This window comes from Microcebus murinus, chromosome 10 (assembly GCF_040939455.1).
Source record: "Microcebus murinus isolate Inina chromosome 10, M.murinus_Inina_mat1.0, whole genome shotgun sequence".
In the NCBI taxonomy this organism is placed as follows: domain Eukaryota; kingdom Metazoa; phylum Chordata; class Mammalia; order Primates; family Cheirogaleidae; genus Microcebus; species Microcebus murinus.
Genome location: NC_134113.1, coordinates 20,092,501 through 20,118,289, shown reverse-complemented (window position 1 = coordinate 20,118,289; position 25,789 = coordinate 20,092,501). Strand labels below are relative to the sequence as shown.

Genomic DNA, 25,789 nt, shown 5'->3' with positions numbered 1-25,789 from the left:
GTTTAGAATGACGGCCTCTTTATGAACAGGTAGAGGAGTATAAATTTATGTGTATTTAATATTTAAATTTAAAAATAAGAAAAAGGAAATATTATTTGACTTCAAAATGCAAATCAAACTCTATAGGTTTATGAATTTTCAAATGCTTTGAGGTTAGCAGAAGGATGGAAAAATTTCACTGTTCTCTACAAATTTTGTGGTGCTATCTCTTTATATATACATAATGTATAAGATCAAGCTAGAAGAGTATGTGTGTGTACACACATGTATGTTTCAAACATTTCTTGTGTGTCTATAGTATGTGTGACAGGCTAGGCCTGTCATATTATCTAAGTGTTTTCCCATACTATCTTTTTTCATTCTTAAAATAACCCTAAGTAATAGTAGACATTATTTTCTCCATTTTAAAGGTGAAAAAACTGAGTATAGCTCCCCAAGGTTAAAATAGTTAATATGTGATAGAGTCAGTATTTAATTCTATGTCAAATTTGTTCTGCTAAATATAGAATTAAATAAAAACGATTAGGAAAAATGAACTACTTTGGGTTTTAACATTTTTGTTATGGTTTTACATCTTGCGGCAAGAATTTCCCCACCATGCTTTTACACTGTAAAATACATTTACATTATTTTTTCCTGTAGTGTGCATGCCCTGAGTATAGCCTCATCTATTCTAAAGATGTCTCGGAGTGGCTGGCCATACTCAAGTTGTTTCTCAGATCTTCCATATTAGATGTATAGCCTATAAGAAAGAAGAGAGTTATTTTATCCATATATCCATCCATCTCACCTGCCATGTGCTAAGCAAAGTACTTTAAAGCAGTGTTGAATGTTTTTGCACAAAGTCCAATTTAGTAAAAATATAAACATTTACGGATCACATCTTGTTTTGCCATTCAAAATGAAAATAACTTGATTGCTTTCTTGGAAAAAGGCATTTATATGTGGAAGTATAATGTACAGGGATATTTGTGTGTGTGTGTGTGTGTGTGTGTGTGTGTGTGTGTGTGTGTGTGTGTGTGTGTCTGTGTGTCTGTGTGTCTGTGTATGTGGTTTTTTTTTTTTCTTTATGTTATTTTTCCCTCCCTTTCTATTCTCATCCTTCACTCCTCATCCCAAGATGGCAGCCAGGTCCCTTGAACTTTTTTGTCTCAGCAGAGTTTTGTGTTGCCTGAAGTTCCTGGCTTTTGTTTTCTGAAAGCCTGGGCTTCTGAGGAGCTAATGATTGGATAGGAGAAGAAACTGGGGCAGAAATGGGAGGAATTTCCTGAGACCAGCTCCCTCAGGGTGTCTTGCAGGAGCAGCATGGCTTCAGGCAGGATGGATGGAAAGGGGGGAATGGCTGTGTCGTGTGCATGGGAGACTGCACTGGGACCATCTGAATTGCCAGCCTTGGCAGAGAGTCCCCAGCCTCAGAAAGGAACCTTGGGGGCTCTGAGAAGGAGGCAGTCTCATCTTCTTCTTTCTTTGTTGTGTCTCCAGTGCCTTGAAGAGAAGATGGAGTGTGGTAGGTGCTTACTAAATATTTGTTAGTGAATGAATGAATGAATGAATTCCATGGTAGACTCAGCATGTTGGCAGCTCATTAGTAACTGGCGTGGCTTGGACACCTAACTGGTCTCTCTAGATCAGGGGTCCTAAAACTTTTTAAACAGGGGGCCAGTTCACTGTCCCTCAGACTGTTGGAGAGTGCGCACTGTGGGCCCAGGACGAGTCGGCTGCTAAGCAGGACAGGCAGCGTCGGCAAAACACCCAGAAGGCCGGATAAATGTGCTAGGCAGCCCGCATGTGGCCCATGGGCCGTAGTTTGAGGACGCCTGCTCTAGATGTTCTGCTCTTCACAAAACTCCTGGAACCTTTGCACAGTCATCAATAAATGAGGCAGGAGAGTAGGAGTGTCAACAATGACTGAGATTAAATTTTCCACCAAGCCAGTGGAATGGGAACTTAGAAACAGATTTAGTTTAATATGATGATAACAAAGTCACAGGGCAATTCTTACTCTTGAGTTTGTCCAGTAAGATTCATACCCTCTACACATGGTCTAAAGGTTTGAGTGACTACTCAAATCTTATACATAGTAGCATCAATTAAAACCAAAAAAAACCTTGCTTTATAATCACCAAAGTTTTAAAATCTGGACATTTTTAAGAGGTAGATATTTTTAAATATTTCCTTCTGAATGCTCTGCAGTCTGTGAATCAGGTGTATGTGTATGTATGTACATGATCATGTATTCTATTAGCTAACCACTATGCAGTATGTCATTCAAAGCTTGTACTCAACCTTTTAATTCTTGCTTTATGTTATTACCAACTCCCAGCCCTTTCTAGAGACCATTCACCTCCCCCCAGCCTTTCTCACCCACCCCTCTAGTTTTGTTCTTAGTTTTTCTTTTCTTGATTCCCAGCATAGACGGATACAGACTGCAGGGACTCTTGAGTGGCATTCATACCCTGGAAACCATTATTGTCTTATATTCCATTAGGTTCTGATGAAGGGAAAAGGGCAACAGATAGTGTTTGAAATGAGAACTTGAGAGCTGAAGGCTATTGGATCCTTGATGTTCTGTGGGATATGACCCTTTGTGCTTGCACCTGTGCCTACATAATCACGTAGCTGTTCCTACATGGGGGGTGGTCTGTGCTTCTGTGGCTGAGGAGACTGAGTCATTTCTCATTGACGTCCAATGAGTCATTTTGAATCCAATTTCTTGATCCCTGATTTCCAATTTTATTTTTAACCTGTGTGGTCATGCTGTTTCAGAGGGAAAGATGGTAGCATGGCTGGGGGGGTGGTGCTGGCATATGTTGAGCATGTAATCTTGTCTGATGATGTCATGGTTACCCTTTTACCTGTGTTATTTTATGTAGCCTTAAACTCTCTTTGCCTCAATCTGCACACCTGTACAAGGGAAATGGTAATGGTACATCTATGTAATGCCCTTAGCATAGTGCCTGGTGCATGGTAAGGGCTGTGTAAGTGTTGTTTGCCACCTTCATTTTCATTCCTCATAGAAGTCCTGTCAGGGAAATGGTATTATCCCAACTTAAAAGATAAAAAAAATGAGCTTGAATAAGTTAAATAACCCAATCTAATAGCTAATAAATGGATGGGCTGGCATTGGAACTCAGGGCTGTCTGGTGCCAAAGCTCATGCTCTTTCCAAAGAAGGAGAAGTTTTGGTTAATAGAGTTTGAGGATCTTTAGTGTAGAACACCATTCACTTCATTTCATGCTGTGAAAATAGCTGTGCTCATAGCCACAGCTAATGAGCAAAGCTTGAATTAGGTACACAGCTCTTTTCTAAATACCACTCCCAGGGATGGAAGAGGAGGTAACATGATTATCTGCCTTGTTATAGAATAACCGAGGTGTCTGCCTTTTCTTTAGAATGGAGTAATAGTAAGAGTAGCTCTTCATAGGCAACATGCTAAACCAGTAACAAGTTAATGATCTTGGCCCCATTGCAGAGCATGCTGGGGTACATGCAATGCCATTGTTTGTGATGTTTTATCTACATCACCATAATTGAGCCAGGAAATGGCAATGAATTTTTTTTTTTTTAGTGATCATACATCTAAAAACAATCTCATGACTTTTGGTTTATTTGTTTGCAAAAGTATATTTTAAATCTCAAAGTATTTCAAGTAACTTTCTGTGGCAGAAGGAAAGTACCTGCTGTCACACAGATAACAATTAGAACCCTAGATTTTCTTTAGGGAGATGTTAACAGACCATTTAATTATTGCCAAATATTGCCACACTAGCAGAAGTTTCTAAACTTTTTTTAAAGCAGTAGAATCTGTTCTCCTCCCCAAATGTTAATATATTTTAAACACATAACTCCAATATACAAAATAGATAGGAACTGAGCTGTTTGGCATAGTGGAGGTGGGCTTTGCCCACTCAGTTTCCTCTTCGTCCCCTCCATGGCCCCCGAAGCCCCTCAAAAGGATCCTGAGGTTCCAAGGAACACACTTTGAAAACTGCTGGCTTATTGGAACAGAATAAAGCCAGCTAAGGAGGCATTTATGTCCTTTTCAATTACTTTATTTATTTATTTTGAGTTCTTTAAATTAGGACCTTTTTTCCCCCCTTATTGGTAAACTAGGCAATCTCTGCCTTAGGGATACTGTCAGATGCATTTGAAGAGTAATGAACATCTTGAGAGTCCTGGGCTTGCTAGTGTCATAAAAATGCTAAATAGTGTTTAGCTTTTAAAATCCCAGTTTATATTGCTCAAATCTGTTCTGTGTCTGTGCATTTCCCTGAATTTTTAAAAGCATTTAATTTGATCTATCTGTTAAATTTTAGGAGTGTCAGACCTGTCGGGCTACAGACATAAAGTCTGGCTTTATTCAGATAAATGTTAAAATGACAACAAGATAATTGTTTGGTGGTTAAATGACTTCCTGTTCTTGAAAGCCAAACGTGATTTAAGAACAGTGAAATGCTTCCCACAAAAACAAGCAGCCAGCCAGAAATAGCATGGTTCAGGAGTCAGAACTGGGTTAGAATTCATCTTTGTCACTTACTAGCTGCATCGCCATACTTAGCATTTCTGAACCTGGCTGCTTTCTTATAATACCTGTCTCACAGGTTGTGAAAACCCTTCACACACAGTAGGCTCTCAATAAATTATCCCCTTCCCTTTGTCTCCCTTCTCACTTCCTTCATATTTAATCTCTGATTCTAAAACAGAAACACTTTCAAGCACTCTCACTAAGGTAATCAGAATAAGAAAAAAAAAATTGGTATAATCTTACAATTAGCTACTATTTATTTTAAAATAAATATTGTGTATCTCCTATTTGCTATCCCTTTTGTCAATTTTGGAGCTACCTTAGCCTTCATCTTAAAGGGGACTCTAGTCTAAACATAGAGATTAACTTGTTATAAAACAGTCTGGTTAGCCGGGAGCGGTGGCTCTCGCCTGTAATCCTAGCACTCTGGGAGGCCGAGGCGGGTGGGTTTTTGAGCTCAGGAGTTCCAGACCAGCCTGAGCAAGAGCGAGACCCCGTCTTTACTAAAAAAATAGAAAGTAATTATCTGGACAACTAAATATATATATGTATTTATACATATTATATAAATATATAACATATATATATATATATACATATATATATATATAAAATTAAATTAGCCGGGCATGGTGGTGCATGCCTGTAGTCCCAGCTACTCGGGAGGCTGAGGCAGAAGGATTGCTTGAGCCCAGGAGTTTGAGGTTGCTGTGAGTTAGGCTGACGCTACAGCACTCTAGCCCAGGGAACAGAGTAAGACTCTGTGTCAAAAAAAAAAAAAAAAAACAGTCTGGTGAGTGTTAAAAGTGAGAAATAAACAATCTTTTTTTTCTTTTTTTGCATTCTAATTGTTCCTGAAGGTGTCCTTTTTTTGTGTTTTCTAGTGATGCTTTGAGGTCAATATACAATGTTTCCAGAATTCTGAGTATCAGATGTAATAATTTGGAACTTAGGACAAAAATAGGATAATGAACTGGCTCTCTGGAGAACAAAACAGATACCTGGATTATGCTGCAAAGCCCTCCCATGTCTTCTTCAGTGACCTATAACTTGACCTTCTTTTCTCTGCATCAGAAAATACTGAGATTAAAGTATTCCTGTACTGGAGTACAGGATTATACTGTAATGTAGGATTATTCTGCTAGTTTGGGAAAATAGGAGAGAATTAAAGAAAGCAGCAATGAATCAAACTCTTTGATTTCTAACTCTCTTTTAGACTATTTCTGAAACACATTTACTGTTTAGTTGTTTTTTTTTTCCATTGCCTTTACTGCACAATGTGCAAGGGCTTCCCATTCATGTCTTGTACAGCAACTAACACTATTGGCTCAATGAACAAATGGCAGAAAACAATTCATTCATTAGTTTATTTGAGTCCTAGCCATATTATTTGTGATCTCTTTTCCCACGAGGATTAACAATAGCTAACATCTCAAAGGATTTTTGCTGGAGAAATAATTCAAATAATTGCAAATATTTGATGAGTAGATTCAGTACTACCAAAGTAAATTCAACTTTGTAACACATAAAGAATGTCAGGACCTGCCTGCCCGCTGGCCCTCTGACTTTACTGCTCTGTCCCCATCCTGGGATAGTAAAGAGCCAGCCCTCAGAAATCACTTTTCTGTGCTGAGTTTAATGCCTTACTCAGACTCTCTAGCTGATTTTTGGTGTCCTGGGCAATTTGAGGTCCTTGACCCTTGTCGTTCAGTAGTAATAGGTAACTCCCTGGTGTTTTGTTCCCAAGTCATTTTTACGCTCTGTTCCTAATCTTTGCAATAGAGAATCGTTTGAGTATCTCCCTTGCCTTCCCGAATGCACCGTGTCCACCTTTGCTGACCCATCTGTGCTCCCCATTCTGTTCACACAGCCCTTTCTGAGTCTGCATGCAATGCAGATCCATGACTTAGGTTGCATGGAAGTTTTGCATTTTCTCTCCTTCTTGTCATTCTTAATTGACTCCTCAGAGAATTTGGCTCTCTTTCTCATCTAATGAGCTTAATAGCAGCATCCTACCAGGAAGATAATTATCAAACATTTTTAGATTCAGGAAAAAAAATATAAGGGAGAGGATGGAATCCATTCACCAGGGACCTTGTTTGGATAAGCTGCATCTTAGTGACACCCATGTCCATAGATAGACCCCGCGCCCACCCTGGCTGGACATGAGCTCTTGAGAGCAGGGGCCGTCTATGCCTCTTGTGTCCAGTCCTGCAGCCCCAATTCCTAGCCCAGCACAATGTCTGGCTATGGTAGGCACTCAATAAATGCCTATTGAATAAGTAGATTTTTAAAAATTGGTTAACTTTTGGAAGTTGAAGATTGCTTATTCTCCTTCGAGAAATGATGTAAGTTTGTGTCAAAGAAAATTGTATTTTTTTCCCAAAACTTACCTTGTACTTAACCCTGATAATGTCAGAAACATGGTGAAATATTGATGGAGGTCACATGCTTCTTATCCTGTGGAGTGTTTGCATGGTCTACACAGTCTTCTTAGCATAAACAGCTGAGCATACTGTGTTCGGCTGAGCATTCTCTGATGGTTCAGCCTTTCTAATCTCTGCTGAAGCCATTGAGAGGCTGGCAGGTGATAAGGATGCCTTAATATCACTTTATTCTCTAACAATCAGATTGCCATGACACACTGATTTCCCTGAGCACTCAGATGACAGCAGCCCTGTGACTTCCAGAAAGTAATTCTGATGTGCAGCAATAGGGAAAGTGAAGGGTTTGCTCCCTTTCCCAAGTTAGCTGCTCCCTTAGAATAAAATAGTTGGGCCTTTCATACAAAGTAGGGTTTCTGAACCTCAGCACTATTGCTATTTTGGCTGGATAACTCTTTGTGGTAGGAGCTATCCCATACATTGTGGGGTGCATAGCAGCACCTCCTGCCTCTACTCACTAAATCCACTAGCACTGCCCCCATGGCCCCAGTAAAGGCCATAGAAATGTTTCCAAGCAATGCCAGACACCACCCAAGAGACAAAACTGGTCCTAGTTGTGAACCTCAGACATAGAAGGCTTTGTTGAACTGACTGCCAATGCCAGAAAGTAACTGGCTGAGGATGGCCTGGTATTTCCCAACCTTGGTAAAAGCATGGGGGCAGCTGTCATGGGTAGATGAATATAGATATAGATATTCAAGAGTTTCTCCCTAGTGTGAGCCAGTCTTCTAGACATGAATCTCAGTGTCCTTGTTAGCATGCCCCTGTATCTCACACCCCATCCCAACCTATAACAACTATTCCAACTTGTAAATGGCTCTTGTGCCTTCTTGGATTGATAAGGCTAAAATGCTAACTTTAAAGTCCCAGAGTGATACCAACATTTCTTGAGGTTCTGCTGTGTCAGCCACTCTGCTAACATATACATTATCTCATTTAATCTCGGCCACCTGGAGAGAGACGTTTTCTATCCCTTTCTCACCAGTAAGGAAACAGAATCATAAATTTTCACAGCTACTTGGCAGAGTTTGGAATAGCAAGCAGATTTTCTGACTTTGTTAAATGATGTTTTTATCCCATTGTTCAAATCTAATCAACATCTACTTGAAATTTAATTTAATCTCTATCCACTTGAAATTTAATCACTATCTACTTGAAACTGTGGAGTCCTGGCTTGTGAATAAGAATCATGTTAGGAAAAACATGTATGCAGAGTCCTAGAGTCGTAGAATGTCAGAGGAAGGGGACTCTCAGACATCATTAGACTGTAACCACCTTAAGGTTATTTATTATTCTGTCATTTGACAAATATGTGTTGAAGCCTTACTCTGTGTCTGGGCCTCTGTATACCAGTCAAAACAGACAAGGTTCCCACCTTCATGGAACTACCAATAAGTGAGTCCAAAAACAAACACACAAGCAAGAAAATTACAGATTGTGTTAGGTGCTGGGAAGGAAATGAACAGTGAGAGGAGAATGATTAGGGGAGGAGGATCTTTCTTCATAGGGTGGTCAGTGAAATTGTCTTTGATCTTGTTACCTCTCCAAACACTGGACACATTGCACTTTCTCAAAAAATGTTAGTTCCTCTCTTAGAACAGTACCTGGCACAGGTGAGGTGCACCTAACTGTTGATTGTATGAAATGACCATGCTATTTTTTTCTCTAGCCTTATGGTATAAAAACCTATAGTAAGTGTATTAGTTTCCTTTTGCTGCTATAACAAATTACACCAAATTTAGTGGGTTCAAGCAACATAAATTTATTGTCTTACAGTTCTGGATGTCGGAAGTCCTAAAATCAAGGTGTCAGCAAAACTGTGTTCTTTTTGGAGGCTCCAGGGGAGAATCTGCTTATTTGCCTTTTCTCTCCTCTAAAGGCCCCCTGCATTTCTTGGCACATGATCCTATCCTACATCTTCAAAGCCAGCAGCACAGAATCTTCCAATCTCTGTCTCTCTGATTCTGACCCGCCTGCCTCCCTCTTTTAAGACCCTTTTAATTGCATCAGGCCTACCCATGTACTCATGGACAATGTCCTCATTTTAGATCACCTTTGGGAGACCCTAATTCACCCTATCACAGTAAGCAATAAATGTTAAGTTTATTCCTATGCCCATTTTGTTTTATAGATGAAAAGCTAGAAAAGTTAAATGAATTGCCTAAAATCACATGCTTGGATATGGCTTTAGAACCTGGTTACCCCATGTAGGTAGATCATTTCTATTTTCTCTACATCCAAACTCTGCTCTTTTCTTTATAGCATTCACCACATTTACATTTCTTTATTTGTTTTGTTTACTTACTACCACAAAGTCAGGAAGCCAGATCACTTGTATTCACCAAGGTGCAGTCATCAAACAGCTCTGCACCTGATACAAAATGTGCACCTCTCTAAAACGTTTTTGAATGAAAGAATGAATACTCTATTATGTACTTGGGTAAAAAGAACCCAATCTCCCATGAGTTATCTCTGAAAGTTTAGAAGCCCTCAGTCATTTTTAAAGCATCAAAAGAAAAAGAGAACTGCAACGTTGGCCCATAATTCAAGTAGGTAAAGAAGGGACCTAAACCTGGCGTTATATTCTCTCCTTCTCTCCTGGTGCTGAACTTTCCTTTCTGGTGTGCTGCCAGGCACTCTGCATTTGATGTGGTAGTCTGTCTGTACCTAGAACTCTGACACTATTGACACTATTGACATGTGGTTAATATCGACAGTCTTTTGAAAGAGCTCAGGTTGTGTCTCAATGGAGTTTAATGTTTCTTTTGTATACGTACCAGGAATAGGTAATAGGTACACAGAATCACTTCATTATTTAATTCATGCTAAGAGGAAGAAGGAAGGCAGAAAACTTAACTGCATGCTTTATTATGTCATTAGGTTTTCTCTTTTGGGCCTTAGAGAAGTAAAAGAGGAGGAAAAACAATCACACTTCTTACTAAACAATGCAAGTGACACATTTATGCATTTACTGAACAAGCTGTATGGCACTTAAATGAAAAAATAAAAATAAATAAAAAAGTAAAGGTCCTTTCCAGCCCAGAAAATGAGTTCTTAGAAGTCTTAAATGAAAATACCTTATGCTAAACAACTACATGAAGGACAGCTAAATAAACCCAACACCTGCTATCATGGAAAACAAATTATATTTATATTATGAGGGTTCTTTGCTTGCTTCTCATTTTCCTTAATCTTGCTTAACGAATGCACTGTTTGGTCAAACATGTTTTACACCTGACATCCTTTTCTCTTAGGAAATAAAATACCTGCCACTCAAGATGCTATTGAAACAATGAGAAAATGTGAAGCCAAAGGGAGATGTCTCCTCTTTTAGTTTTGCTTGCAACACCCCACATTCTTAACTCCACTTGTAATGTATTTACTTTGGTTCTAGTGGCCAAGGATGTCAATATTCTTTTTGATGAATTAGAAGCTGTCAATAGTCCTTGCAAAGATGATGATTCTCTCCTTCACCCTGGAAACCTGACTAGTACTTCAGATGACACCAGCAGATTGGAAGCAGGAGGAGAGGTAAGAGTATATGATTTTTTTAAAAGTATAATTCTTGATCCAGGCAGGAACCTGTGAAACATGTTTCAACGGACTGTTTAAAGTCCTAATCTTATTTTTAACTGTAGGCTCCTGGAAAACAAGGGGTAGGTTTCTATATTCTTTTGATATCTTCCATGCGTCTAGCACATTGTTAAGGACCTTAAACCTACCAATGCTCTGAACAAATGTTCAGTGGGTTGTGCTACCTTCTTATATTTAAAGACATTTCCTTTATACAAAGGAAGATTCTTAAAAGCCACCCATCATTTTAAGATCATCTACATTCTAGGTGTCGCTAACCAGTAAAAAGTAAGCTTCACAAGGATGGACTTTCTTGTATAAATGTCCCCGCACATAAAATAGTGACATAAAATGCACCGGCATTTAGTAGATTGTGTTGTCTGAAACCTCTCTGAGTTTCCATTTGCCTCTGTAATCTGGAAACTTCACTGCGGTAATAAATAGACCCATCCTTTCATGCCCCGTTGTGGTCAAAGAAGTATTTTGTTGGAGGCGTTCCCCGTTGCTCAGGTTGTAGCTCAATGGCCTTTACTATCTCCTTTGTACATGCGCTGGGTGTAGGTAATAGACTTACAGAGTCAGAGCAATTTATTTATTGCATATTCCTAGTGTTTTTGCTATTCCAGAGCCAAATAACCATTGAAAGGATGACACCTTTGAACTCGGGAAATTATTTACCTTTACCAAGCTTCACAGACCTCTTTGAACAAATACTATAAGACGCTATACATCTGTTTTTTTTTTTTTTTTTTTAAGGAAAAGCTCATTCTGCAATCAACTCTTCACACAGATACTTTGAAGGCTATCATGGGGTATAATGAAGGGACTTTAAAGGGACATCAGAAGTAGCTTGTCTCATGCCCTTAACTTACAGATGAGGAAACAGTCTCAGAAAGGTTAGGGTTTTGCCGAAGGCAGCTCAGGTCACTATTCTGCCCAGGGACAACCTTCCTCCTGATGCTGTGGCTAAAGCCCTGTTTTGTTGTGTGTTTTTTTCTTAAATCATGTATACGAGTTTGTTTTTTATTTTTATGTTATTTATCATATGCCCATTCTAGTAGATATTTTGCCAAAAAGTATTCAGCGATAATATTTGCAAAGAGCAAGATACCATTCCCACCAGGTTTTCGTATTCACCTATTTGAAGCCCTGGTGTTGAAGGCAAGTGCTGATGTGCCCAATCCACAAGACGGTCTTGCTGCTTGGCAAATAACTGTTAATTAAGTGTTTATTTGGGTGCCTGGGTGCACTCCTGGGTGCCTCTTATTGAAAGCCAAAAAATAGTCAGTGAGGACTGGTCATTGATTGAAGACATCTGCTCCAAGACCTGGCACCTGGGAATTCCATTCCTCCTGGCTGAGATTTTACTTTTGAATGAGGTGGCATGCATGGAATTTTGTACAAGAATGTGGTTTCCAGCAGTGGCTTTGGAGGACTAGCACATTCGCTGCCTTGATACCATTATTGGAAACTGATGTATTCTGTGGGCCAGAAAAAAGATAGATCCTCCGTTTCCACTTGGCTGGGTTAACAGACACAATTTTGAAATCTGTTAGCCAGAGAAACTTGGCTCTAGCCCAACCATCCCATACATGATGATTTATTTCTTTCAGTGTTGTACATTATTATAATAATCCTAAAGAGCCTGGATGAAAATTGAACTTGCTCCCTTTGTTCTTTAAATGTAATATTTGATTACTACAAAATAATATTTGTAACTTCTGTGTACGTTATAAAGCAAAATAATAAAATGATCACCTTGAACCACTATCTACCTTAGGAACTAGAATGCTATTTTTCAAATTATGGTGGCAACCTAATTGTAGGTTACAAACTCCAGTTGTCTTTTAATGGACTGGAAAATTAATATTAGAGTGTATGCAAATAGGATAAACAATTGTTTTGTGTTGCTTGCAATCCTATATCTCTACCGTAGACACCATCTTTCTGAATTTTTGTGTTTTTTATTTTCTTGCTCTAAAAATAGTTTTACAACATACATGTGTAGTCTTATCAACTTGTTTTTATATTTATTTTGTTTTGTGTTCTATAAAAAATGGTCAAAAAATGGTATGTGGAATGAAGTCTTCTGTGACTTGCCTTTTTTCTGTCAGTGTTTTTTTTTTTTTAAGATTCATTCTTATTGCTAAATACAATTATAGTTTATTCATTTTCACTACTATATCATATTCTGCTGAATGACTTTTCTACAATTTATTTATCTATGTAGTGTCCATTCCATGGACACTTGACTTGATTTCTACTTTTTAAATTTTTCTACTGTTATAAGCAGTACTGCTGTGAATATTCCTATACATGTCTCCTGGTTGCCTTATCAAGAATTTCTCTAGGGTTATATGTTATGCAAGTGTTCAGTTTTACAAGAAAATGACAGTGTGTTTTCTAGAGTGAGAGTGTATCAGTTTTCACTCTCACCTGTAGAATATAAGAATTCTCAGTTGCTTTACATCCTTACCAACGCTTGGTATTTTTAAGTAAATAATCACCTAAATTTTCTCCATTTGACTCAATGCTTCTTCCAATGTTTAGTTTATTCATTTCCTCTTACTTTTATATTTTTGATTAATAAAAATGTAATTTTAATAAAATACAATGAAAAAATGCATTTAATTTCAATCATTCTTTAACATTACTCATCTGAACCTCAGTTTGATGAGTGGCTTAAACTGCTCCTTTTCTCTTTGTGTGCAGACAGTGCCGGAAAGACACAAATTAAATGGACTTTACTTTAGAGATGGAAGGTGTCGAATTGACTACATTCTTGTGTACAGAAAATCCAACCCCCAGACCGAAAAGAGAGAAGTATTTGAAAGAAATATTAGAGCAGAAGGATTGCAAATGGAGAAAGAGGTAAATAGTTTCTTGGATGAGAAAAAATATATACATCTATTCATATCAAGAGGAAATTTTAAAAAATAAGCAATTAGTCATAGTGTTAACTGAACATTTCATTTAGTCAGAGTTTGCCAATCTTCAGGGTTTGGGGAACATTCCAGCAATTAGACTTTCATGGTACAATTTGCCTTTGAGATAATTTTAATGCCAACTAGTTCCATGAAAATCAAAATTATATGAAGAAATAAAAGATCCAAATTGCCACATAATCTGAAATAATGAAAATCCTTCCTCTGATCCATTCTGACTTTTTCAAAATTCTGATTTCCATCAAAACTAGATAGCTTTGTTCAATTCATGAAAGATTTATTATTTAAACTTCATAAGTATTCTCTCCATTCCTAGGGCTTCCTCTGTACAGGTCATTTCATGACTCATTAGTTAAAACTCAAAACACATAATGCTTTTCCAAATAATACACGTTACTAAAACAATGACAAATCCCCCATTATGTAGCCTAAAACGTGATCCATCCTGTAGCATTTACCAACCAGAATTTGGGCAGGTAGCTGCGGAGGATTATTCTGCCTTTTGTACAGTTGTGCTGTACATGCAGAATTGACCATGCTGTACTAGATGGACTGCTTGTATGATTTTGTCTGTATATAAAATAATTGTGTTTGTTATATTTTTTAAAAAAATAATAATTAGGTATTTATTTGATGTGTACTAGAAAAAATAGCATTTGGAAAAAGAGTGATGTCACCATATGGCAAAACTTCATAAAAACTTATCTAAGCATCTCTCCCCTCCCCAGTTTCCCCCAAAAGTTCTTTCCTGGGTAGCAGCTTCTGTATTTCTCCTTTTCCCCATAATCCTCTATACACTACTAATAGCAGGTCTTCCTCTTCCTGGAACCTTCTTCCCAAGCAGCCTTTCCTGCTGCCTGGATCTAGTCTTGCCCTGCCTTTGCATAAGTGGCACGATTTGTCTCCAACTCAGCCTTTCAGCTCTGCTTTGTGTCCTCATATTCACAACCTGCTCAGCAAGAGAAGGGGCCTTTTACAGCTTCTCTTGCTTGAAAGGCAACAAGAAAGCACAGATAGATTAATCTTTACCTGCCGCAGATAATTAAAATGCATGTCCCTTGGTTTAATAATAAGCCAACCCATATCTGTGTTGTGCTATTAAATTTAGAAACCATCAGAATCACTCTTATTAAAATCAATATTTTATAAACGGCTACACCAGAAAGATAACAATTTTAACGGGTATTTCAGCTTTCAGGAGTTCCATCAACCTTTTATCAGACATAAAAGAATGAACTTAGTTCAAAGTGGAAAAGAAAACCCCAGGGAGCTTACTAAGAACCTGTGTATGTCTGAAACGATTGACACTGAGTATATCTTATGAATTATTAGTATCTTCTTCATTAGTCATGGGTCATGGTGTCCAACAATTATAAGAAACGTGTTTCACAGGCCAAGGTTTATGTTTCCAAATAGATAAAGATAGGCTCTGTAGTTCAGTCTAACATTCTTATCTCTTTTAACATTGAATTTCAAGAAAAACAACTAGGAGAATCCTTAATTCATGATAAAAGTAAGGACATAGTCAAGTTTACTCTTTCTAAAAACCTTTGCCTCAGCCTGGATAGTCAGCAGGTAAGTGCTTGCTTTGGCGCCCTGGGTATTTAATTTTCTGCTGTTCAGCTTGCATATTAGCCCAGAGAAAGCAATTTATAGCAAAGTTCCCAAATGAATTATTAAATCCAAGTGATTTGCTTTTTAGTATCTACTTACTTAAAGTAAGTTCCTTCTTAAAGGTAAATTCATATTTGTTAATTCACATTTTCTACTTTTGATTTTTTAAATTTTTATTTCTATGTCCATTATTGATCCTCTGGTACCTAGTTTGAAATCATTGTCATCAATAAGAGGTTTATCCTCTCCTTTGTATAACTAGTCAAGTTGTGGATTACTTGGAATGTGTGAGTAGCAGTTGTATTCTTGGGGCACCCTCCCCCTTTAGAATCTTGGGGAACATAGAGAAAGATCCCTGTCATTACAGTCATTACATAATAGCTGTAATTAGATACATCATTCCATCTTGATGATGTTTGATTCATTCAACAAATATTTCATACCCACTCTATGCCAGGCATTGCTTTAAGCACTAGCAACAACTAAAACAGAAAAAAATCCCTGCCTTGTTGGAACTTAAGCACAAAATAAATAAATAACATAAAATATCAGTAAATGCCAAGGACAAAAAATGTGAATCGGGAAATAAAGCAGGGGCTTGCAATTTTATAAAAGCTGTAAAGGCGGATCTCTCTTCCATAGAAAGAGAGCAGCAGGTGCAAAGGCCCTGAAGGAGGAGCATTCCTGGTGTGTTCGCAAACCGTGAGGAGGCCAGTATGACTGGAGTTAATTGATCAAGTTGGAGAATAGTGAGAAATTACACCAACAAGGCAATGGAAGTCAGATAACATCACCCATAGTGGTCACTGGGGAACATTAGCTTTTCTCTGAGTGACATGGGAAGCCACTGGAGAGTTTTGAGCAGAGGTATGACAAGATGTAGTTTTGTTTTATTAATTATCACTCTGGTTGCCTGTTAAGATATGACTGTAGGAGGGGGAGAGGAGGCAAGACCAGAAGCAGGGAGACTAGAATCTGTCCTATAAAATTGTTGTAAGATCCAGGAAAGAGATGACGGTAGCTTGGTCAAGCACATAGCAGAGAAGATATTGAGAAGGGTAGAAAGTAGAACTGATGGGAGTTGCAGACAAATTGAATAAGCAGCATAAAAGAAAAGAGTCACAGACAGGCTATTCATCTGCCAGATGGTATTTTTCTAAACAGTTGCAAGAAAGGAGTTGCCATTTACTGGGATGCAGAGAACAGGTCTCATGGTAGACTTGTTAAGTTTGAAGTATCCCAGTGGAGATGTTGGGTAAGATAGAAGAGTCTGAACTTCAGGAAGAGATCCAGGCTAGAGATATACATTTGGATGAGATCTCCAAAGGAATAACTGTAGATAAGAAAGAGAAGAGGTCCAAGGATTGAGCCATAAGGCACAACAATGTTACAAATTTGGAGGAGAAAGAGGAACCAGCATAGAGACTAAGAAGGAGCCACTAAGGACAATCTAGAGGGTGTGGTCCTGGAAGAAAGTGTTTAAGGAGAGAAGGAGCAATTCACTGTCTGAAATGCCGCTGATAGGGTGAATAAGATCAATACTGAGAGTTAATCATTGGAGTTAGCAATGCAAAGGGTTTGGGTGAGCTGGGCAAGAGAAGTTTCAGTGGAGAGGTGGAGGCAAAAGCATCATTAAAGCATATTCAAGACAGAATGGGAGGAGAAAATATTTAGACAATGGGTATGAATAGCTCTTTCAAGGAGTTTCACTTTAAAGGAATGGAGAGAAGTGGAGTGATAACTGGAGTATGAAGTTGTGTCAAGAAAGAGTTCTTTTTATTTAAGATGGGAGAAATAGCTGCATGTTTTCATGCTAATAAAAATTATCCATTTGAGAGGGAAAATTGATGTTGGGAAAGAATGAAGGAAGAATTTTGGGAGCGATGTCCTTGAAACAATAAAGAAAAGAATGGCCACAGCTTCGCCCATTGTGTGGACCGACCTACCTGTATCTGCACCCACAGGGGCTACCTTCCTCCGGTGCCAAGGATATCCTGTCTGTATTCCTTCACTTTGTGCCCAAGATTCCATCCCCTCAAATGCATTCCATCCCCACTCAAATGCATTGCCCCCCCAAAATAAGATATACTAAGCTTTAAAAACTGAAATGTACAAAACAATGCAATTTGTTGAAACAGTTTGTTCTTGTTTTTATTCACCTCTCAGTTGAAAAATCTAACTGCAATAAACACGTGTACACACACATCATGCACTCAAGTTTGGGTATCTGACATTTTTCTTTAAGATGACAGAAATAGTATTATTAAAATTTTGTGCTCATATTTATTAGCCACTTACTATTATATCCATTTTACAGATGAGACAATTGAGGCAAAGCAGTAACTTTCCCCAGATGACTTAGCTAATACGAGACAAAGTCAGGATTAAAACTAAGTATATTTGTTCTTTTCCTTTATATTGTGTTAATTCTTGATGTCTAAAGTGAATCTCCAGGTTAAAGATGTTAGGAGATAGGCTGAGAGGACAGGTAGAGTTATGGAAAGGAAAAGATAAAGGAACTATGGAAATTGGGGAGAATAATGAAGGTGAGTGCTGCCCAGACTGTGGTTCCTATGCACTTTGGCTTCCAGTAGCCATGGATTTGAATGTTGGTACAAGCACTTAAAAGTTGAGTGATTTTCAGCAATTTACCGAACTTTTCTGGATCTCAGTTTCCATTTTTAATAATGAAGATAATGTCATTTACCCTGAATCATTGTGAGGATTAGGTGAGCACGTACATATGAATACATAGTAGTGTAAGCCTTTGTTTATTCCTTTTTCTTTTTACTTAAATTTTTATTTCATAATGTTGTTTTGCTTTCAGTGTATTTATTCAGTTACCTTATATTTATGTCAAATGATATTAATTTTCCACTTACGACTGATATATAAGTTTTGGAAAAGAAATAATTATTTTAAAAAGAGGGTTGATTTAAAGAAATACATGAAATTAAAATATTGTAGGTGATATTACAAATTTTGGCAAAAATTATAAAGGTGGCACAAGAGAGATGGCAGTCTGTGTTACTTGGCTGGTCCTCATGGTAGACAGACCCTAAGGTTTATGATGCCCCCATCCTTTTTATACCTTTGTATAATCCCCTCCCCTTGAGTTCAGGTGGGACCTGTGGCTTGTATTTAACCTACAGAATATGAAGTTTGCCATAATAGATTATGGCAAATGTCATGGAAGTTCACTCCTGTGATTATGTTTTGGTATGTCAGACCCCATCCCAGCAGACTGAAGTTAAAGCAACCCTCCCTTGCTGGCTTTGAAGAAGTAAGCTACCATGTTGTGAGGCAGCCTCTAAAGAGGGCCACGTGGCAAAGAAAAGTGGGGTGGCCTCTAGGAGCTTAGAATTGCTCCCAGCTGACAGCCAGCAACAAACAGGGACCTCAGTCCTACAACCACAAGGAGATGAAATCTCTACCAACCACTGAGAGATCTTGGAAGCAGGATTTCCCTCAGTCGAGCCTCTGATGAGACTACAGCCCTGGCCAAGAGCTATATTGCAGCCCAGTGAGACTCTGAAGCAGAAGTCCCAGTTCAGCTATGCCTGACTTCTGACCTAAAGAAACTGTGAGATAATTAATGTGTGTAGTTTTAAGCCACTTAGTTGTAATTTGTTATGCGGGAGGAGATAATTAATACAGTGATTAAAAGTCTGGGGTCAGACATTCTGAGTGCACATCTGGTTCTGCCATTACAAGCTGTGTGCTCTTGGGAAAGTTAGGTTATCTGTGAAATGAGGCTAATAATGGAATCTGTCTCTTGGGTTATTATAGTTAAATGAGATCATTTATATCAAATGTTTATCTCTGCACCTCTCACGTGGTAAGCATTTAGTAAATTTCGTTATTACCATGATTATAGTTATCATAACAGCTAAATACAGCATGTTAAAACTTTTACTTTCTAAGTGGTTTTCAAGGCAAACTTTTTAGAAAATTTTTCATACAGTTTACAAATCCTTTAAAATGTAACCATTAGGAGTAGCAATATCAACTAGCTGTATATCATTACTTCATATGCATTAATGAGATTTATAGTTATCTTTAATGCTCTTTGAAGAACTCAGAATACATTAGGTAACAAGTGCAGCATGGTCAAAGTTCAGACATTTATCTGCTTCAAGATGATTTGTTTTTGGATTCATCAGTGAGTGACATTATAGATAAACTCAGAGCTAAAAAAAAAAATAGTAGTTTATTGTCCATCTTAGTCTTCCTTTACCCCCATTCAAGGAAAAATTTTACAAATATTTCCCTATTTAAAGTGCTAATCTCATGCACGTTGTTCATGTCCTCATAAACTTCCCGCCCAACTACCCTTTCTATTTTTCATCCCCATTTATGGTTCCATGATCACATCCAGGTTCTTGCTGCAGATACTGTCAGGGTCCAGAGTTCTGAGGATATGAGGAGAGAAAAGCTAGCACTTCCTACATTCCTTCACAGTAAAATCATGATAATGAGTGTCTAAAATAAATGAGTGTCAGGACAACCTGAATTACTCAAATCTCTGTCCTCTAGTGCTTTCTGGTCTAAAAAGAAAGAAACTCAGACCTTAATGGACTTAATAATCTCCACTTTCTTATATGTCACAAATATATATTACCAAGAATTTAAAGTTGAGGTGAAGAGGAAGGAGAATTAAAGACAGTTATAACCAAAGAATGAAGAAAGCAGTTTTCTTCTGAACCTCAAAGCCTTGGAGATTCCATGAGTATCTTTCAGGAGTTACCAATGTTTATCTACACTTCCAGTGCTTTTTTGTTAACTGGTGTCTTAGGTTGGATTTCCTAAGAAGTAGAGCCTCAGATAAGAATTCATTTTGGGGGGGGGGGTGTGGACAGAGTCTCACTCTGTTGCCCGGGCTAGAGTGCTGTGGTGTCAGCCTAGCTCACAGCAACCTCAAACTCCTGGGCTCAAGTGATCGATCCCCTTGCCTCAGCCTCCCAGGTAGCTGGGACTACAGGCACACGCCACCATGCCTGGCTAATTTTTTTTCTGTTTTTAGTTGTTTGGCTAATTTCTTTCTATTTTTAGTAGAGACAGGGTCTCACTCTTGCTCAGGCTGGTCTGGAACTCCTGAGCTCAAGCAATCCTCCCACCTCGGCCTCCCAGAGTGCTAGGATTACAGGCGTGAGCCACCGCGCCTGGCCAAGGATTCTTAATAAAATTGTTGATTGGTGAGGTGGTCTCAGGAGAAAGGGGAGTGAGAGAACCAGACAAGAAAAGCTAAACCAAGACTGTGGCCTTAGCTAGAGACTGACTTCAGCCTGATCCAATAGGAATGTTCTGGAGAAGAAGGTGCACCACAGAGCGGGTCCACCTTTAAGGCAAGGGTCCCCACACCGGTCGGTTACTGGCTGAGGTCTGTGGAGATGGAGGGAGGCAGGTGCTACTCCTGTTTGGCTAAGGGTCATTCTCCAGCACTCATTTCAGCTCAACTGCCATTAGCTGGACGCCATCAGCATCCACTATCACTGGTATTGAGTTAGTAACAGAAATGCTGCCACGTCTGCAGTATTCAGACAGCCCACTCTGAGATCCCAGCAATCAGGGAATTCGTGGGAGTCCTTGGACGGAGTGAAGAAAGAGAGAGCAAGTGCACATCAGCATTTATTCTATTTGAATTTGCCAAGTTTTTCCTCTATGTTTAGGATATTACATCTTAAAGGTAAAGATTCCATGTGGCTGGTGTAATCACTTTGAGGGTAGAGACTGTGTCTTACTGGTTTTTACGTAACAAAACCTTATGCTACTGCTTAATTTGTGAAATCTTGAGTTTGCTACAAAAGATGGTGAATAGCTGATTTCCACAGCTGTGTTTGGGTAATACTAGTCAATTCAGTTCCAGGCTTTCTCAATATTAGCACTATTAACATTTTGGGCTAGATAATTCTTTTTTGTAGGGGACTGTTCTGTGTATCATAGGATGTTTGGCAGCATCCCTAGTCTCTACCCACTCGATCCCAATAGGAATTTCTCTGAGTTATGACAACCAAAAATATCTCCAAGCATTGTCACATGTTCTGGTGGAGGTGGGGTAATTTTTCTTGTCTGAGAATCCCTGAGTTAGACCTTGAACCAACATTATGTAGTTTGTTGCAGTGTCCGTGAGGTCGCTAGAGGAATTGAAGGCAGCTATTCCATTCTTTCATCTACATGGACCAACTTTAAGCACTCTTAACACCAGACTCTTGAATCAGAAGAGAAGCCTATGCATTTGAGGGGAGGAATAGGATCCATTAAGACTGGCCCCTCAAGCCAGACAACTGGGATTTAAATTGATTTACTCCTTCACCACTTACTAACTAAATAACTGGGGGAGGTTTCTAACCTCTCTATGCCTCAGTTTCTTCATTTATTGAGTGGCAGATGATTCCTACCTCATGCAGCTATTATGAGGATGAGTTAATAAATTACAACATGCTTAGGAAAGAGTCTTTCACATAGTGAGTGTTTCAATAAATGGTTGTTGTTGGTATTGGCAAAGAAGGGAGTAGCTTCACCCACAGGCCATTCTGTTTTGCAATATCATGCTTTCAACCCTTTGACCTCTTGGACTGAGGGTCCCATGTCTAGGGAAAGCTGAAGGATATGGTGGGTGATGAGAAATACCAATGGTGCGTACCACCTCATCACCAGGACTCACTCCACCTGCTATTGCCCCATATTGGTCTGTAGAATCAGAGCCTGTTCTCATTAGTCCATCTTCTTAAGGTGGCTTTATCAAATTGGCGATAGTTGTGGGAGGTACTTTCTCATCCTCTCTTTCTCTCCCTTTCTTCCTCCCTCCCCCACCCTTTTGGTCTTTCTCTAATTTCTAAGACCAGTTTAAAGTTCTAAAGACTTCATTATCACCCCAACTGCTTTTACTTATTTAGGAAGACGAAGTTTAATCATAACATTTCTGTTTTCAGGTCAAAATGACCAGTACAAAGTTATCTTAAACTGATTTACTCAAAGGATTAGTCTCAGTCAATATGTATTTTCTATGATTCATGCATATTCCTTCACTCAAGACAGAAAAAGTTTAAGGAAAAAAATTATTCATTGTACAAGACATAGCTGTAGGATTGAAGTTATGAACTATTATTACCATCCCACCAGAAGAAACTTATTAATCTAAAAATCTTCTCAGTGGTCTAAATGGAACTTTTCTGATATGGAGCACATTTTGAATTGTCATCATTATGTAACAAATATGCTCATTATATTGTCTTTATGAAAGAAACCGAGTCCTGTCTTTATGGGGTGTTATTTTTGTTCCTGTTGTTTTTACTACATGCTATGTTAAATTGCTGAAAATTATAGAAATTATATATTACAAATGTGACATTATTCATTAATGACATGGAAAGATTTAAATACTTTGAAGCAGTCCAGAGACCTATAGATGCATGATCTCCTGCTTATAATCTTTACAAGTGAAAAATTTGAAAAAGATGAATTATAAGCTGAATATTATTAATCAAACCTGATATACCTTAGTTGCAAAAGTGATGATATAGCACTGTCTCTTGAGGAAGGAGCCAAAGCTTAACTCACTTCCTATTGTGTCTTAGGCATATTTTAAGAGCAATCATACCTGATGACTCCATTTCTAGGTGGAGACATTCATTTATTCATTCATTCATCAAATATCTAATGAATGTCTACTATGATTAAGGGAAGAGAGGCAGGCATTAAATACACAAATATGTTAGGTGTAATGACTGCTGTGAAGAAATATGCAGGAATTCTGATGGGGAGTCACTGTTACATTTCGGGAGTTCAAGAAAAATCTCTATGATAAGAGTGAACTAAGCATAGAGAGAAATTGGAATTTGTATTCCTAAGCCTAACTCTGTAAAGCAGTTCAGAGTTTTCCTACTATTGGGATTACCTTTGTCTTGTACTTCTCCTTATGTAGGCTAGGATGGGTGTAGTAAGAATAAGTGGACAATTTGATGAAGATGGGGGGTGCTATAGAAGAGATAACTGGATGGATTTGCTGGGGGCAGGGGGAAAACTGTGGCATTTGCATCTAAATGAACCTTTACAGGGCACATGAGGCATGCTGGGACCGCTAAGAGTCCTGACCTGGTTGTAGACCCTTCCCTAACTTGTCCTTTGACATTAATCAGTTGAGCTTTCATTCTGGGTGCTACCTCTTCAATTTGTCTACCCATAAACCCAAAGTCTCTTCTTGGAAAGTCTTCCCTAGTGCTTATAATTGCTCAGCCCCTCTGACAGTTGGGGATGTGAAGGAAAACCAGCCACTCTGTGTCTTCCAAGAACGAAGTGTTCAGTACAGAGACTTACAACACTGCTGAAAAGCCTGGAGTGAAGGTCAGGGAAGCCAGCTCCAGCCTGACATCTGCCTACACAACTGTTTCTAACTACCTGCCTGGGGGAAGAAGTGGCCTCTCCTCATTATAGACTTTAACTCAGAACCCACAGAGAAGGAGTTTCTGGGCAATGTAGTCCCAGCTTCTCAGCAATGCAGAGAAGGACTCAGAAGGAGGTGACAAAGGCTGGGTATGTGTCTCACACCTGGAATCCTAACACTTCGGGAGGTTGAGGTGGGAGGATAGCTTGATTCCAGGTGTTCAAGACCAGCATAGGCAATAGCAAGACCCCATCTTTACAAAAAATTAAAACATTTAGCTGGGCATGGTGTTGTGCACCTGTAGTCCCAGAAACTAGGGAGATTGAGGCAGAAGGATTGCTCGAGCCTAGGAGTTGGAGGCTTAGGTAAGCTATGATGGTGCCACCACACTCTAGCCCAGGCAACAGAGGGATAGAATCCTGTTTCAGGACTATAGGATGATCCTGTTTCAGGATTAAAAAAATAAACAAAAGAGATGGGTAGCAGAGAAGCCAAGCTGAAAACAAATAGTACAATGTGCCCCTTTCCTAACAGATTTGACTACCACCTGTCCCTTCACTTAAGGCTATGCCAGCCCCATCTCTGTGATACTTAAATGCTTTTATAGTCACAAGACACAAACTCTAATACCTGCCTTCCAGATGACAGAGGAGTGGCTATTTCTGGTTTTTCACATGGGCATGGCTGAGTAAATTGCCCACAGTCAGAGTTTCTCCCTCCCCAACACCCACACCTTTGTTCTGATGCTAACATTAGGCAATTGTCTTTGTTCAAAGCAGAGCTGAATTCACTAAGACCCAATCATTAATCGGAGTGTCAGCAGGAGTCACTAGCCTGCATAAGGAAACATCCTTGTTATTCGTGATGCAGGGATAGGGAAAGAATAAAGGAAAGACAAGCTTAAAATTCCTTTCCCCATACCTACCCACAGAGGAATAAAAGAAGCTTCCCTCCACCTCTTCCAGCCCCTGCAGTGTTGAGAGTATCAATCTCCTGTGCACGTGTATTGTCTGCTATATGCCAGGCACCTGGCAAATTACATTTTGTTCTAGTTGTCTATTGTTGCATAACAACTTCCAAATTGTGGCTTAAAACAATAGTTATTTATTTTGCTGTCAAATCTGCAGTTGGGCAGGGCTCAGCAGGGACAGCTTCTCTCTGCTCCATGGAACATCAGCTGCTCTGGCACTGCTCACGCCAAGAGGGCCCCTGTTAAGACGGCTGACTCACATAGCTGGAAAGTTGGTGCTGGCCGTCAGCTGAGAGCTCAGCCAGGGCTGCAGACTGTGGGCCTCCACACAGGCTGCTTGGGCTTCCTCATGACATGGCGGCTGGGTTCCAAGAGAACAAGGTAGAAGTGCATTTTTATGATCTAGCCCTAGAAGCATTTCTTCTGCTGTACTCCACTGGGAGAGGCAGGATCAAAGGGAAGGGCCATAGATTCCACCTCTTGCTGGAGAGTTACAAGGTTTTAGAATGTGTACAGAATGAGAGAAAATGTCAGGGCCACTTTGGGAAAATATAACCTGCCATAATACATGCGAGGTGTATATGGGAGCTCATTGACTAGTGATGAGGTTGACATTAAACCGATGATTAGAATACAGTTTGAAAAGTTTCTATGAAAGTGCTAAAGGAATTTCATACTCTGCCCAGAGGTTTCAGGAAAGCTAAAGGAGGTGACCTGGGTCTTAAAGAATGAGCAGGTATTTACCAAACTGGAAGGTAGAAGAGCATGGCATTCCCCGTGGAGAACAGCATGAGCACAGGCACAGTGAGCTGCTGATTGAAGCCGTTGAGGCTCCTCTGCACATCTCTGCTTCCCAGTGGGAGTGTGAATCACAGGAGGGCGGCACAGGTTGCCCCACTGTGCCTGCACAGTGCCTGGCTCTTCACTTCGTCTTCACTTTCATAATGTTTATGCTAACTTAGCAATTTCCCATGAAAATAATTCACGTCAGATGTAAATGTTCTTCTAGACCTTAATGACAGAGCTAGCTAGATCTGCATTTTTTAGTCTTTTTTTCAAAACTCTCTAACCTACTATCAATTTTTAAATATTTTTCATGCACATATAAAATTTTAATATACTTAACAAAATTTAATGATAGTTTATGATAAATGTACAAGGCCAGGCACTGATTAACATTGAAACTGTTAGTCACAATAACTGTTTCAGTGATTTTTTTGTTATTTCAAAATATTAAAGGGGTACAAATGTTTTTGTAACATGGCTTGAGTCAGGGCTATAAATGTGCCCATCATACGGATAGTGTTCATTGTACTCGTTAAGTGGGTTTTCACT

At 39.0% G+C, this 25,789-nt stretch overlaps 1 protein-coding gene across 3 annotated transcripts in view; it reads left to right on the top strand.

Annotated features, from left to right (window-relative positions):
- Window positions 1-25,789, top strand: part of ANO4 (anoctamin 4) — a 276,016-nt gene that overhangs the window by 126,743 nt on the left and 123,484 nt on the right. For all 3 annotated transcript variants that reach the window (XR_012921397.1, XM_076007082.1, XM_076007081.1), the window contains 2 exons: window positions 10,364-10,500; window positions 13,255-13,413. Coding sequence is in view for 2 of the 3 variants with exons in the window: in XM_076007082.1 (XP_075863197.1) it covers window positions 10,364-10,500; window positions 13,255-13,413 (296 nt within the window). In the remaining variant the exon portion in view is untranslated. The remainder of the gene's footprint in view (window positions 1-10,363; window positions 10,501-13,254; window positions 13,414-25,789) is intronic.